Source organism: Rhinolophus ferrumequinum (genome assembly GCF_004115265.2).
Source record: "Rhinolophus ferrumequinum isolate MPI-CBG mRhiFer1 chromosome 15 unlocalized genomic scaffold, mRhiFer1_v1.p scaffold_54_arrow_ctg1_1, whole genome shotgun sequence".
Lineage (NCBI taxonomy): Eukaryota > Metazoa > Chordata > Mammalia > Chiroptera > Rhinolophidae > Rhinolophus > Rhinolophus ferrumequinum.
Window position 1 is genome coordinate 5,924,885 of NW_022680357.1, and position 13,915 is coordinate 5,938,799.

The following is a 13,915-nucleotide window of genomic DNA, read 5'->3' on the forward strand; positions in this document are numbered from 1 at the left end:
CTCTCACCAACAGGGACCCCCAACCTGTCCCCACGCAGACAGACATATAGACAGAGGGGTGCCAGGCAAAGTCGGATGGTCTTTATTTCTCGGAGGCCCTAGTGGTATTGCCAAGCAAACACAGTCAGGGGCTCTCCAGCTCATGGTGAGTGGCTTCTGTCTGCCGTTTTCCACCTCCCTCCTTCCCAACTCATAGCTTCGGGTCACCACCCACCCCTCACCTTCCAGCGGGAAGCGGGGTGTCGCTGCCCCTCATTATCCAGGGGGCAGCTGCCATGCTGGGGTCAGCTCAGCAGGCAAGCAGCGAAGCGGGGAAGAGCCCTGGACCAGGCCCCACCTTGAGTCCAAAGGACAGAACTAGGAATGTGGGCCACCTCTGGCCCTATCTTCCTGACCCACCCCCATCCAAAACAAAAAGCAAGCCAGCGTCCCTTCCCCCGCAAGGTTCCAGTGTTCACTCCCATCTGTGCAAATGGGATGGGCAAGACGGAGTAGTGGTGGCTCTGGCTCGGGCCCACACACCAAGGCGTGTGTCCGGTGGGGACAGAGAACCCCTGGGCAGGGGCCACTTCCTAGGGGAACAGGCTCTTGGGTGCTCTGCTTAGAAAGGCCTGTAGCTCCAGTAGCTGGAGAACACGGAGATCTGGGGAGGGAGGAAGGTGAGGGGACGTGGTGAGTGGTGGTGCTGGGAGGCCTGGCCCCTGCTGTACCCTGTGACCTAGGTGAGATTTCAAGGTCATCCAAGGTCAGTGTATCGGAGAGGGTACTATTGCCCAGCATACACCATGGCCCATCTGCCTGGTGTGTGCAGAGAGTACAATGGACCTTAAGATTTGGGGGTGTGACAAGAGCCCTTGGAATCTCCCCAAAATGAAAGGGCTTAGCAGCCTGCTGCATGGCTGGCCCAGTCTGTCTGAGAGTGTGGCCCAGCCTCAACCCTGCCCCCCCCGGTGCGCCCACCTTATCCTTGAGCTGCTGGCAGAGCTGCAGGGAGACGGTGAAAAAGACGAGGGCATCATTGAGCCACGGGATCACAGACTCCACCTTGTGGACATGGCTCACCTCCAGACGCTGGGAACCCCACTCGCTGTGGGGAAAGGGGAGGGTCCCTGAGCACCCGAGCCCCTGAGGTGCAGAGGTTTGGGGTGTGGAAGGTGCTCCAGGGCACACCTCCCAGCAGTGTACTTACAACATGGCCCCAGGGCTGTGAAGCACGGAACCTCCAGATGGGCGGAAGTTCTAGGCAGAAGAGCACCAGACACGGTCAGGCCTCAGGGCTGCAGGGCATGGGCCTGTGGGGGCGGCGGTGGTGCTGGACAGGTGGGAGGTGAGGTGGGCGGGGCCTGCTCACCTTGGTGGAATTGGGCTGCAGAGCGTGCAGCTGGTACACAGTGAGGCAGAGCTTGTTGAGGTTGATGTAGACATTGACCAGCACATCGGAGGGCAGGGCGGGGGCAAACATCCGCTGTGGGCGGGCAGGCAGGCAGGATGAGGGCTGGGCAGGCACAGGACCCCCAAGGACCACCTGGAGGGAACCCCAGGACCCATCCTATGGACTGGGGTTTCCGGACTCTTCCTAGGTACCTCGGGTAACTTCCTGTTCCACCGGGCTTGGAAACTACTGACTCAGATCATGGGTGATATATTTGGGGGACACAGGATGGAAGCCGAGGACCCTATCCCAGAAAACTATGCATAGCCATAGACATAGAACTCTGACTGGTGACAATTTTGGGCTTCCAGGACCCCTCGGCACCCCTGTGTCTCTCCCAGAGGACCCCCTCTCCTGGACTGAGACACTGACCGTGAGGCCACTGGCGGCGATCTCAGGCAGAGTGAGGGTGGCGGGGGTGGTGAGCCGGTTGCGAGCTCTCGTCAGCTGCAGCATCACAGCATCCATCAGCTGGGGGGAGGGGGCTGGTCACAGCTGCTGTGAGGGCAGCAGGGCCTGGTCCTGATCCCACCCCCACCAACCCCAGCATCACGGAGCGAGTTATGGGGGCCCCCAGCTCAGCCTTGGTGGTCCTGCTCTCAGGGCCTGAACCCCCAAAGTGGAGGGCTTGTTAAAGATGCAGGTCATTGGGCTCCAGCTGGGGGAGGGGGGCAGGACGTCTGCACTGTGGACCACTGGTCCAGGAGGTTCTACTGCACAGGATCTTGGGTGCTGGTCCAGAGGGGAATGGAAGATCCCAGGAGTTAGTCTCAGGGATATAAGAACCTGGTGGATGGGGGTGAAGGTAATTAAGGAGTTTCAAGGGGCTCTAATCCAATTAGGGTGCAAGGGGCAAGGAGGGCTTCCTGGAGGACGCAGTGTGACAGCTGAGTTGAGGACTTATGTCAGGCACCAACCCCATTTTTACAAGTGAGGAAGCTGAGGCTCTGAAGGGATAAGGTCACATAGCTCATAAACAGTAGAACCATCTGGAACTCATCCCTTCCCTCTGCCGCAGAGCAACGCCCTGACTTGCTCTCCTCAGAGAGGCCCAGCTTCCACTGCTTCCAGCTGTTGCTGTGGGCGCTGGAGTGGCCTGGCTCCAGGGAAAGGCAAAATTGTTGGGCGGGGGCCTGGGGGCTGCACATTAAACCCCCAGGGCAGTCACCGTTCTGCAAAGGCTATCTAGTTTCAAATTTCATATGAGGAACCAGAGGTCCAGAGGGGAGGTGGCCCACCTTAGGACACACAGCACGTCATGGGCAGAGCTACAGCATGAGTCCAGCACATCCAGGCTCAGCTCTTCCCTCCATGCTTTATGAATTGACTTTGTTAATTAGGAAGGTTTTCCTATTGTTAGTACTACTACTAGCAGCTACTATTACAGAGCACCAACTGGGGGCCGCTTTACCTACATTATCACAATTGGTAGTCCCCGTTTTACGGGGGAGGAGAGGCTATGGAGGCACAGAGTGGCTAAGTAAGTGACTTGAGGTTGCACAGCGTGTAGTGGAGCCCCGAGGAGCAGAACCGAGGTCTGATTCTGGAGTTTGGGCTGTGAGCCATTTGACTGTGGCTCACTGTATACACAGAGAGGTGAAGGGTCAACCGTCAGCTACACTTGAGGAATGGGGGCGGCACTCTCAGGGGCCTGGTCAGTGGCCGGGGCTGGGGAACCTGGCTCCCCTCTCCCGGTAGGCAGCTCACCTTGAGGACCTCTGCTCCTGTCCTGAACTGGTAGTTCTCATCCCGGTTGTCCAGGAGGTAAATGGCTTGGCTCACGTGGTTCCTGGCATCCTGGATCTGAAAACAGCACCCACTGAGCAGTCAGGGGGCTGGGTCCCAGCAAGGAGAGGTGCCAGCTTCAGAGCAGCCACAGTCTCCAGGGGCCAGCCCACTCTAAGGGGCTGTCATCCTTGGAGGGGTGGGTGGGTGCTGCCTGCCTGACCCCGCCCCTATAGATGTGGCCTCACTGGGCATATGGCCCAGACTGAGGCAGCCCCGGCCCCTGGCCTCATGCCGCTCACCTTCTGAAGGAGAACAGACGGTAACAGAGTAAAGCCACACGATAATAGACCACATGCATGACTCGCACAAGGAACAAAACGGGGGAGGAGGCCCTAGGGAGGTGACTTTTGAGCTGACACCCGTGTGATGAGAACAGCTGGGGGAGAGGACTTCAGGCAGAGGGCAAGCACGAGCAAATGCCAGGAGGTAGAGACTGATCACGGCCAGCTGGGGTGGTGGGGACAGAGGCTAGAGCCCAGTCACGTAGGAGTTGGTAGGGAGCATGTACTTGGTCCCCTGAAGCCATGGGAAGGCCCTGGAGACTACGCAGGGAGTGACTTGTTTAAGAGGATCCCTGTGGTTCCTGCTGGGGCCTGAGGGCCTAAGAAGGACAGGTCCCACCTCCCATAAGGCTAGGCTCTAGAGCCCCAGGCCCCACCCACTCCAGCTTCGCTGCTAGGAAACACCCTCTCAGGCTTGCTGTGGCCACAAATCCCCAGGGTGGCCAGTCCCTGGAGGCCTGCAGGCCTGCCCCTGCCTGCCCTTGTAGCCTGAGCCTTGGCCAGGGAAGGGTCTAGTTACCTGCTGCAGCTTCCACTGCTTGTCCTCCCGGAAGGCGAAATGTAGCAGCTGGTTGTTCCGGGGCATCTTCAGGTTCACGTCCTGATGGGCAAGAGTGGGATAAGCCGTGCAGAGGGATGCCCTCCTGCTTTTGGCCACTCTGAACTCTTGAGCCAGGGGCAGAAACAGGGTGTGTGTGGTGGTTTAGGCTCCAGCCACTCTGTGGTGGGGGGACTCCCAACACCGCGGCCGTTTCAGGGTGTGGGGGGAGTGAACAGGGAGGTCAGGAAACAGGAACTCAGGCCCAAGAGGAACAACAGACAAATGAAAGGGAAAAGAGGCCAAGAAATAGGAAGGTGGCCTTGGCTGAGAGCAGGCGTGTGACTCTGGGCAGACAGGGAATATTTACACAGGCCAAGAGACTGAACGCCCACCCGTGAAGGAGAGGGACCTTCTCCCATGTTTTGGCACCTGGCACAGGGTCGGGTACAGATGGAGATCAGCTGTTGGCTGATTCCACTCTGATTCCAATCTGGGGCCAGCCTTACCCACCAATGCCCATGCTTCACTGGGCCCAGACTCTGGGCTAGGCCGTGTGCAAAGCATCCCCTTCTTGCACCTCTCACCGAAGCCCCACACCAGTCCCATGAAGAGGTTGGGGGTTGTCATTTTACAGACGAGGAAACTGAGGCCCAGAGAGGTCAAGGATCCTGCCCAGAGTCACACAGCCAGCTAGTGGCAGAGCTGAAATAATCAGGAGGCCCCCATACTCTTCCCCACTGGCTTCTCCAGCAACATAGGAAGGGGAGAAGGGCCAGGGACTCACCGCCTGGCTCAGCGCGTCCCCTTGCAGAGTCAGCACACCCTTCACCTGGTCTGTGCTGCAACACATAGGGGTCAGAACAGTGCCTGCAGCTGCCCCCTCCTACCACCCAGACCATCCAGAAGGGCTGTCCCTGGCCGTCACAGCATGGGTCCGACTTGTCCCACCGCCTGCCTTACCGCACAGCCTTTGGATATTGGAGCTGCAATCAGTCTGCAGGGCAGGGCCTTGGCCGTGCCACCTCTCCTAGAGGGTATCCCAGGCGACCCCGCTCCTAAGGAGCCCATCCAGCCCCCTCCTCCCCCGATTTCTGCCCCAGCCTGGGCTCACCCACAGCTGCCCAGAATGAAATTCTCTTGCTTGGCGGGCCCCTCGGTGCCTGAACCTGGCAGAGTAAAGCGGAGAGCGGCCTCCTGGGGGACAAAGGGGAGTGGTGTAAAGTTCACCTAATCCAGCCCAGCACTCTTTCCAGAAGCCCCGTTCCTAGGTCGGCTAGGGGACGAACAAGGTGGACTGGCCTCACTGGAACCTTCCCACTGCTCCGGCCCCTCCCCCACGGCCTGAGTTTCAGGTCCTACGTGAGCGGATACCAGCTTCTTCCACATTCTCTGGTCGCCTAGCCGACTATGCCCAACATGAAGATATAGAACGAACCAGCTTGGTTAAGGTGCTGGGGTGTGGGGAACAGAATCAGGGAACCACAGTAGTCATGGCAACCCTCAATTCTGGCCATACTAGGCAATGCCCGGACATTTGTGAGTTGACTGCCTGGCTTATTTTCACGGCAGCCCGGTGAGGCCTGTACTGTTATCTCCTTTTTACAAATGATGACTGGGAGGCCAAGAGAGGATGAGTCCGCGGCTAATGTCACCAATGCTGGGGTCCTTCAGATCTCAGGTTAAATGTCACTGCTTCAAAGGAGGCCGACCGCGCCCCACCCTGGGGCTCAATCCAGGCCCACCGAGCTCACACAGCTGATTGTGGAACAGGGTAACCATCTACGCGTGCCTCCGACTGGACAAGTCCACTGAAGGCAGGGCCCCGTCTGAACATCGCGCGTTCGGGTACGCAGCAGGCGCTCGGGGGGCAGGCGCGGCCGGCCGGTGAAGGAGCCGCGCCAGGGGAGGCTGGGGAAGGTGGGCGCACGCAAAGGCCCGCGGCCATCCGCGAGGTGTTACCTTGAGGATGTCCTGCAGCTGCCTCAGCACGGCGTGAACTTCGTCGTGCAGCAGCCAGCGGAATTCCTCCTCCTGCGGGGACAGGCCGCTGTCAGCCGCTCGGGCCCACCGCCCCCGACCCGTCCCGGCGCCTGCCCACGCGCCTCACCAGCACCGCTCGCTCCACTGCCGTCGCTGCCATTGCGGTCGCCATAGTCGCCACTCGCCGCCCAGCGACCGTCTCCGGCCAGCCGCCCGCCGCTTCGTCCGTTCGTGGCGCTGGGGCCCACCCCCCGCCGCCGATTGGCTGAGCAGGGACCTACCCCGCCCCAAAACACCTCCTCCTACCACCGATTGGCAGAGAGGGCGCCCCCGGTCACGACACAGCGGAATGGAACGAGGCTAGTGGATACGCAAACCCGTTTGCGCCGGCTGCGGGATGCGGTCCGCACCAGCCGCCGGCGCCGTGCCCTCGGGCTCGTGAGCTGCGGCTCTTGTCCCGCCCCTTCGCGGCTCCGATAGGGCGCCCTGCCCCGCTTGCACTCATCGATTGGCCGGCGGGATGGCTTGCTTTCGTTGCGCCTGGCAATTGGCCAATGGGGCATTCTGCTCTCGCTGGGTCTCGCCATCGTCCGTCTGGTTCGGTTGGTCCAGGAGGAAGCCAGGGGAGGACTCGACGAGGCCGCCGCCCCGCGCCCAGCCCGCCGACCCATCTTCCATCCTCCACCTCCCTCCACCGCACAACGGTCGGTGTCCCGGGGGCAGGTAATCAGTCACAGTTGTGTTACCAAGAAACGTTTTATTTTGCTTGCAGTAGCTTTTTGTTAATTGCACAAAATCATGTTTTGTTTTTGCCATTTAAACATTATCACACAATCCTATTCTGAAAGACAATTGTTCATTAAAAACAAAGCAAAAATAAAAATTCACAACCTTAATTACCTAGATTTGTCATTTAAAGGAAAAAAAGGGGCGGCAGAGGGGCTTTCTTACAAGCTTTTCACAAGTGTCACATTTTCTCCTTAAAAGGGAAGGATTTCAAAACAAAGGTGAAATAGCTTAAACAGAAATATTCATAAAAAGGAACTTTACAGAACTGTCAACAATATTAAGACAACATTGACTAACCAGTTTCATTACAGCCTCTTCCCCCACTTCCCCCCTCCCCCCGTGTCCCGCTAGGACTATAACAGGCTTTGTGTTCAGACAGAAAAGAATTCAAAATCCCAGTGAAATCAACTGTGCTAAAAACCCACAGGCATCTTCCTTGCCCCCCTGCCCTCCTCCCCATGTCTTCTGAGATCCCTTAACCTGGGTTCTGATCAGTGGAAAAGGGCCAAGGTTGTGAGAGGGAGGGACCCACACCAGTGTGGCCACCTCATTATATATTCACTATAAATGCTGACCTTCTGACAAGTATGACTTTGAAAAATGCAACCCACGCAGAGGGAGACAACACTGACATCCTTTAGGTGACTTCTCCTTGTTTTTATGCCACATTTCAAGCCTCTCTGGTCCCCTATCCAAGGAGAAATGCTAGGGCCTCGAGGATGTCTTGGATCCATCTGAGGGTCAGTTAGTTCAGGTTTGGTCAGGCCCAGCTCTCCTCTTCCCTCCCGACAGACCCCAGGGCCCTGGAAGCACCGAAGACCATGCTGCTGACTGAAGTGAAGACACTCATTCCTGTTTCAAGAGCTGAGCCTAAGAAATGGTCATCGTTCAGGCTGGGTCTGGGCCAAAGGGACAGACAGGAAGAAGTACTGTCTCCATGGGAGGAAAAGGGGAAAGGGAAAAGAATGGAGAGAGGGGGGCATGCGGAAGACTTGTGCAGGGACAGGTGGGAGAAAATGGGGCCATTTTGAGGGGACCGCATCAGAGTGGATCTTCAGAACCAGGTGGAGAGTCTGTGACGTAACGGAAACCGGAAAGAGCCCATCTCCTTCCCTCTTCACTCCTCACTCAGTGGCCCTCAGATCCCCCTTCCCAAGGGCTGGAATGCAAATCTAAATACTAAAACAGCCTGGTGAGGCATGAGCTCCCCTTATACCAAAGTAAGGAAGTCTGATCCCAGCCCAGGGCTCCGCAGTGACGGTGACTTCTGGGACAGGTACTGAACAGCAGCGAGGAGAGCAGGCTTCTGTGAGGCTCACTTACAGGCTGGCTATTTGCTGCTCTCCCTGGAAAGCCAGAGGCCTGTCTTTGCTTGACTTGGCCGATCTCTTTTCAGTTCACAAAGGCATTTCTGGAGAGTTGGTTACACACTGGTAGCTTAAACATGACAATCCTCATCAGCTGGTCACCTGAGGTTGGAGGGCCCACGGGACTCTCCGTTTAGTCTGTGCTGGTTCACCTTGGCCCAGAGCCTCTCTCTGCAGGGGATCCAGTGGGGGATGTGGACCTGACCACAGCCTCTTCGCTCTGAGGGAAGCAGTGGGGAAGGCTTCCAGCTCGCCTGCTGATTCTAGTTCCTTGACTAGAAGGGGTCTGAAATAAGACAAGCTCGGAAGGAAGAAAAAAAAAAAAAGCCAGGCAGCAGTTTCTGGGCAGCTTTTATCCTGGGGCAAGAGCCTGTGTGCGTGTGTGTGTATGTATGTGTGGGGTGTGTGTGTGTGTGTGTGTGTGTGTGTGTGTGTGAACACACAGCCACCTGGTCTGAGGGCCAGTGCCCAGCTCAAGAGCTTTCCCACAGGCCAATCCTGCTGACATCCCTTCCCTCCACAGGACCTCCAGGGGAGAAGTAATGCTGTGTTCTGTGCTGATGCCAAGTCTCAAAGTCTGTATAAAAGGAGATGGAGACAGGTGGACTGGTCCAGAGTGAAGTCCCAGGACCCCAACCCCGTGTGAGGAAGAGGGGGTCAGAGGGAAGATTAGGGGGGCAGGGGCTTAGTGTATGTAGGCCCGGTACACGGCAGACATGTCGTTGTCAGACTGGTCCAGTGCCTTGGCTCTTTTGTACACCTGGAAGAAAATAAGATGGGCTCAGCCTCTGGCCACACAACTAAAAGACACGGCTCTGCTTCCTGGAGGTAGTTCTAGATGTGATTAGGCAGGGACATTTTAGAGTTCAGGCTGTCGGGGTGTGACTCCTGGCTCCTTTGCTAACTGGAAAAAGTACCTCAGCCACTGCTTCTTGATATTATGGAAAGGTAACAGGGTTATGGTGAGGATTAAATGGAGTGAGGGATGCAACATGTTCTGAGTGTCAGCACAGAGGCGGGGCTCAGTGTTAATCATCACAGCCACGTCCCTTCCTGTCAAAGACCCTCCAAGGACTTCCATGTTCTTCTCTGGGCCACTCTCCTCGCCCTTTTCTCCGCACAGGACACCCTTCTCAGCAAAGCCTGGCTCCTTCCCCGCCAGCTCCAAGGCCTTCCCTGCCCCCTCATCTAAAGCACCACTTTACCCTGGTCACCTCTCTATTCTATTTATTCACATTTCTGACCATGTGAAATTCTTACTTGTTTAAATACTTATGTGCTTATTTTGTGCCTCCTTCCATTAAAATATAAGCTCCACAGGAAGGGAAGGGGCTACACCCCAACATGGCCCCGAGAGCCTAGTGCGGCGCTTGGTAATTAATGGCCACCCCAGAGACACCAGGTGAATGTTTAAAAAGTATGGAAAGAATTAAAAGCCATTGTTCACCAAGGGCACTATGGCACCGTCATGCTGAGGAAATGCCGCGGGACATGAGGTTCCTCCCACGTGACCAGCTGCATTTTTTTTCTTTTTTTTTAAACATAGTCCAGTTGGAGCCGTAACTTAGTGTCCATTACAGTTCAGGTGTAGCTGTCAACTCAGAATGAAGGCTAAATAAAGACCTTTTCAGATAAAAGAAAACCTATCGTCACTAGCAGACCTGCATTACAGGAAATGCTAGAGCAGGTTCTCCTAGCTGAAAGGAAATAATACCAAAGAGAAATTCAATTCTTCAGAAAAGAAGAGAGCACTGGAAATGGCAAATTAGAAAAATAGTTATTTTTCCTCTTAATTTCTTTAAAGTACATATGACTACTTAAAGCAAACCATTCACATAGGACATCTGTACCCTAAAGCAGGGGTTCTCAACCTGGGATGATTCTGCCTCCCAGGGGACCATTTGGTAATGTCTGGAGACATTTTCTATCAACTGAAAGGGTGCTGCTGGCATCTAGTGGGTAGAGGACGGAGATTTGCTACACATCCTGCAACGTACAGGACAGTTCACACAACAAAACGTCAATATTACCCAGGGTGAGACAGCCTGACCTAAAGGATGAGGGAGAGAAGTAAATGGATCTACATCTCAGGTGGGAGGTACAATGTTAACTCTAAGTGGGCTGTGAAGTTAAGGATGCATAGTGCAATTCCTAAAGACAGAAGAAGAATAATGCATCGTTAAAAAGCCAATAGATAAAATGGAATCCTAAAAAATATTCAGGTAACAAAAGAAGGCAAGAAAGGAGGAGATGACAAACAAAAGCCAGCGGGGACAAACAGCAATCAAATGATAAAATGCGAACTCCGAACCCAACCACACATCAATAGACTTCAAGACACACTGAATATTAACGGACTTGTTAACCTTAAGATGCAAACAGTAGACAGCCTAAAGTCACACCATCCAAATGGCCAGAACGTGCCATGCTCCACTAAGAAATCGACCAAAATCTGTTTCCAAGCTAACGAATCACAGTGAAGGCAAGTTGGAAATCACCTCATAGATAAGTGTTGAGGAAAGTACCTCAACACAAGTCACACATGGAACCTTTCAGAAGTAACGACAGTTCAAGACAAGCTTGTCAACAATAAAAAAGATAAAATACACAAGGAAATCTACTGCCAGGAGAACCCACGGTAAAACAAACAGGAAGAACCTGAAATTGTACAGCAATCTGAAAGAGTGAAATAAATACTCTGACAAGGAAGGGACAGAAGACAGAATTCAGGGACAAAAGATTATGCACTATGAAAAGGCAGGTCTGGAAAGAGCAGTACTGTGGTTTTTTGTTTTTTTTTCTTTAACTTTTTCTTTGCTGGGATAAGCCACTTGAGACCTCTAAGTATTTAACATGAATGGAAATGTGTGTGAGCTTATAGCACTAGAAGCTACAGCTTTAAAATAAATGAATCTGTATGTTTCATAAAATGTTTTTATTGTAACTCTATGGTAAAGACAAATACTGCTCAGCTGGATTTTTTTTAAGATTACATTTCTATCAGGTTGAGATAAGCAAGCTGTACTTCTAAAAAACTATTTTCAGAAAGTGCACGTCTAGGTGCTTAATACATTACTCAAAAATGTTAATTTAGACTAAACACTCCAATTAATAGGCAGATATTGTCAGAATGGATAAAAATGCAAGCACCAACTATAGACTTTGCAAAAGATTAAACATAAAAACACAGGTTGAAAGTAAATGGATGGAAAAGATATGCCATGAAAAGAGTAAGCATGAGAAGGCTATAGTGGCTATAGTAAAATCAGACAACAAGCTTGAAGACAAAGATTAGGAGGGACGTTTCATAATAATGACAGGGCAAATTCATCAAGAAAACATATGCATAAATGGCTAAGAGACTAATAACAAGAGTTTCAAAGGCATTAAGCAAAATGCACAAAGTTAAAGCGAGAAACAGACAATCCCACAATCACAGTTGGAGACTTTAACATCCCTCTTTCAGCAACTGAAAGAACCAGAGAGAAAGGTCAGTAAAGATGATCTGAAAAACATCACCAACCATCTTGATCTAATCGGTATCTGCAGAACACAGCACCCAACAACAACCGAACAGTTTTCTTAGGTGCACGTGGCACAGCCAACAAAACAGACCATCTGCTGGGCCACAAAACAAGTCTGAATAAATTTAAAGAGTTAAAAATCATACAGGGTGTATTCTTTGACCACAAAAGAGATACATTAGAAATCAATAACCATTAGACATCTAGGAAAACCCTAAATATTTGATAAACTTTTAAGTAATCTACAGGCCAAAGAAATCATAAGGGAAGTATTAATAAATAAGCACAACTCAGAAGGAAGTGTCCAGCTTTAAATGCTCCTGTTAGAAGAGGCATGTATAAAATCAGTGACCTAGGATTCCACCTTGAAAGGTTATACAAGGAGCAAAAAAAGCCAAAATAAGTAGAAGGGAATAATAATAGAAGAAAAACAAAGGGAAGGCTGCTGGGACTTGTGCCACTGCCTCTTGGTTAGTTACCTCATTGGCTGCAGCTGCCATAGGAGTTGGATGGTTGACGGCATCGCCCAGTGCAATGGCTAAGCGGAGATCTTTCTGAATGTATTTCAGGTAGAAATCAGGCTTAAAGTTTCCTTGCAGGATATCTGAAGAGGGAAAGCCACTTATCAGAAGAACTGAAAGGATTGGGCAGTACTGTCAGGGCTCAACACCTAGCATTTCTTTCCCCTGAGATACCCACGAGACAAGTTCCCAGCTGGTACCCCCAAATCCCACATATGGTGTCTCTGGACCCCCTCTGACTGGGGGCATGGACTGACTGGAGAGGGTTCATCTTTCATACCAATGAGCCCCTGAAGAAAAGATTTGTGACAGCTGCCCAACCCAGCTCCAGTCAAAAATAAAATGCAAGAGAACCAAAGGCAACTTACTTTGGCACTTCTGGTCCAGGAAGATGCTGGCCAACTGCCCTTGATTGAGGATGTCCAAGAGTGTCTGCTGCGACTGGCCTGTCACTTGGGCCAGGGTCAGCCCCTCAGCAATGGTAGCCATGAAGCTCCCCTGGACCATGTTCACGATCAGCATCATCTTGGCTGCATTGCCAACCTCACCTGCCCAGGACAAAGAATCAGGGTCACTTCCCAAGGATCTGAAGGCAGGGATTTTCTGCCCACCCTCATCCCTGCTCGGACCCACCTCTAGGCCCAGGGAAGGCCCCATTCACCTGCCCCCGACAGAACTGGCTCTGACCCTTCTGGCTCTTCCTCCTTCCAGGCACTGACTGTGCAAGTCAAAGGAAACCTTCCCACGGGGGCCCCAGGCAGAGAGGCTGTGCGGGACTGACGCTGTCATCAGTGCGGTCTAGAGGGGATGTGGCCCGACAGGTGGGCAGATATGTTACCTAGGAAGAAGGAGGTCTTCCCCATTGCCTGGAAGCAGCTGCTGCAGTCCTCATATAAGCCCCTGTCTCCGGCTGCTAAGATCACCAACATCCCATCATTAGACAGCTGCTGATTCCCTGAGACCGGGGCTTCCAGAAAGCGGCCCCCCCTGGACACAATCACCTGGAAAGGAAAGTCACAGCTTCTGGAGGCCTTGCTTCTCCCCAAGATCTCGGGCAGGGAGCAAGGAACGTCCTCAGGTGGGAGGCTTGGCCCTTCACACTGAGGCCCCAAAGCCGACATCTGTACCAGGTGCTGGCCTAACGCCGTGGGAGGGTCAGCAGACTGTCCTTCAACAGACGCCTGAATCACATGCAGTGAACAGAACAAGGCTGGGCTCTCCTTCATGAGCTCCCATTTACTCGGAATTTCTTTCAAAGACCAAAGACTATAACCAAACACAGCCGTGCTAACTGCTTGGCCAACCACAGCTCCCTGACTTCAGCCATCCTCAGAATACAGATGGGCTAGAAGTCATTGCCCCCCTCACTTGGGCCCAGCATCTCAGGGAGCAGAAATACTCTGCTAGTATCAAATGTAGACAGACGTTTAAACCAAGAAGGCTGTGCTAGCAGCCTGGATTGCTTATCATTGCAAGGGTGGCAGCTATAGGACCTGAGGCCTAGCCCAGCTGGGTAGCACCTATCCTTTCACGGCCACTCAAACTAGCTGCAGCTTTGAGGGTAGAGAGTGAAGACAGGCTTGTCCCAAGGCCTTGCTCTTCTCTGGCTTTGGCTCTAGAGGAACCCCGTTGCCCACACTTGGGCATGATAGGCCTGAATTTTGGGATCCATCCAAAAGGATGCTGGAGGCT

The 13,915-nt window shown here is 53.2% G+C and overlaps 2 protein-coding genes across 9 annotated transcripts in view; both read right to left on the bottom strand.

Moving 5' to 3' along the window:
* Nucleotides 1–59: 59 nt before the first annotated feature.
* ROGDI (rogdi atypical leucine zipper) lies at nt 60–6,267 on the bottom strand. 3 transcript variants are annotated; one of them, XM_033102025.1, is made up of 11 exons: nt 6,150–6,267; nt 6,002–6,073; nt 5,154–5,236; nt 4,827–4,881; nt 4,022–4,102; nt 3,140–3,235; nt 1,805–1,903; nt 1,352–1,465; nt 1,190–1,239; nt 961–1,087; nt 60–643 (listed from the first exon to the last, which is right to left on the bottom strand). In XM_033102025.1, exons 1-11 carry the CDS (start codon nt 6,192–6,194, stop codon nt 602–604), a joined length of 864 nt encoding a protein of 287 aa, XP_032957916.1. In that variant the 5' UTR covers nt 6,195–6,267; the 3' UTR covers nt 60–601. The 3 variants fall into 3 exon arrangements, with proteins under 3 accessions (XP_032957916.1, XP_032957915.1, XP_032957917.1); XM_033102024.1 differs by having other exon boundaries at nt 1,352–1,525; XM_033102026.1 differs by lacking the exons at nt 4,827–4,881; nt 5,154–5,236 and having other exon boundaries at nt 1,352–1,525.
* Nucleotides 6,268–6,759: 492 nt separating this feature from the next.
* GLYR1 (glyoxylate reductase 1 homolog) overlaps nt 6,760–13,915 on the bottom strand; it is a 32,461-nt gene continuing 25,305 nt past the window's right edge. For all 6 annotated transcript variants that reach the window (XM_033102023.1, XM_033102022.1, XM_033102021.1 and 3 more), the window contains 4 exons: nt 13,062–13,224; nt 12,592–12,771; nt 12,182–12,306; nt 6,760–8,938 (listed from right to left, as the gene is read on the bottom strand). In XM_033102023.1, the coding sequence (XP_032957914.1) occupies nt 8,864–8,938; nt 12,182–12,306; nt 12,592–12,771; nt 13,062–13,224 (543 nt within the window). In that variant the 3' untranslated portion in view covers nt 6,760–8,863. The remainder of the gene's footprint in view (nt 8,939–12,181; nt 12,307–12,591; nt 12,772–13,061; nt 13,225–13,915) is intronic.

Excerpts from the sequence above, each read along its gene's own strand:
- ROGDI (XM_033102024.1), bottom strand. The coding sequence starts at position 6,194 with ATGGCGACCGCAATGGCAGCGACGGCAGTGGAGCGAGCGGTGCTG. Across the intron at positions 1,526-1,804 it reads TCGCCGCCAGTGGCCTCACG|GTGGTCCTTGGGGGTCCTGT; the intron begins GTCAGTGTCTCA and ends GGTTCCCTCCAG. Across the intron at positions 1,088-1,189 it reads CACAGCCCTGGGGCCATGTT|CGAGTGGGGTTCCCAGCGTC; the intron begins GTAAGTACACTG and ends CTTTCCCCACAG.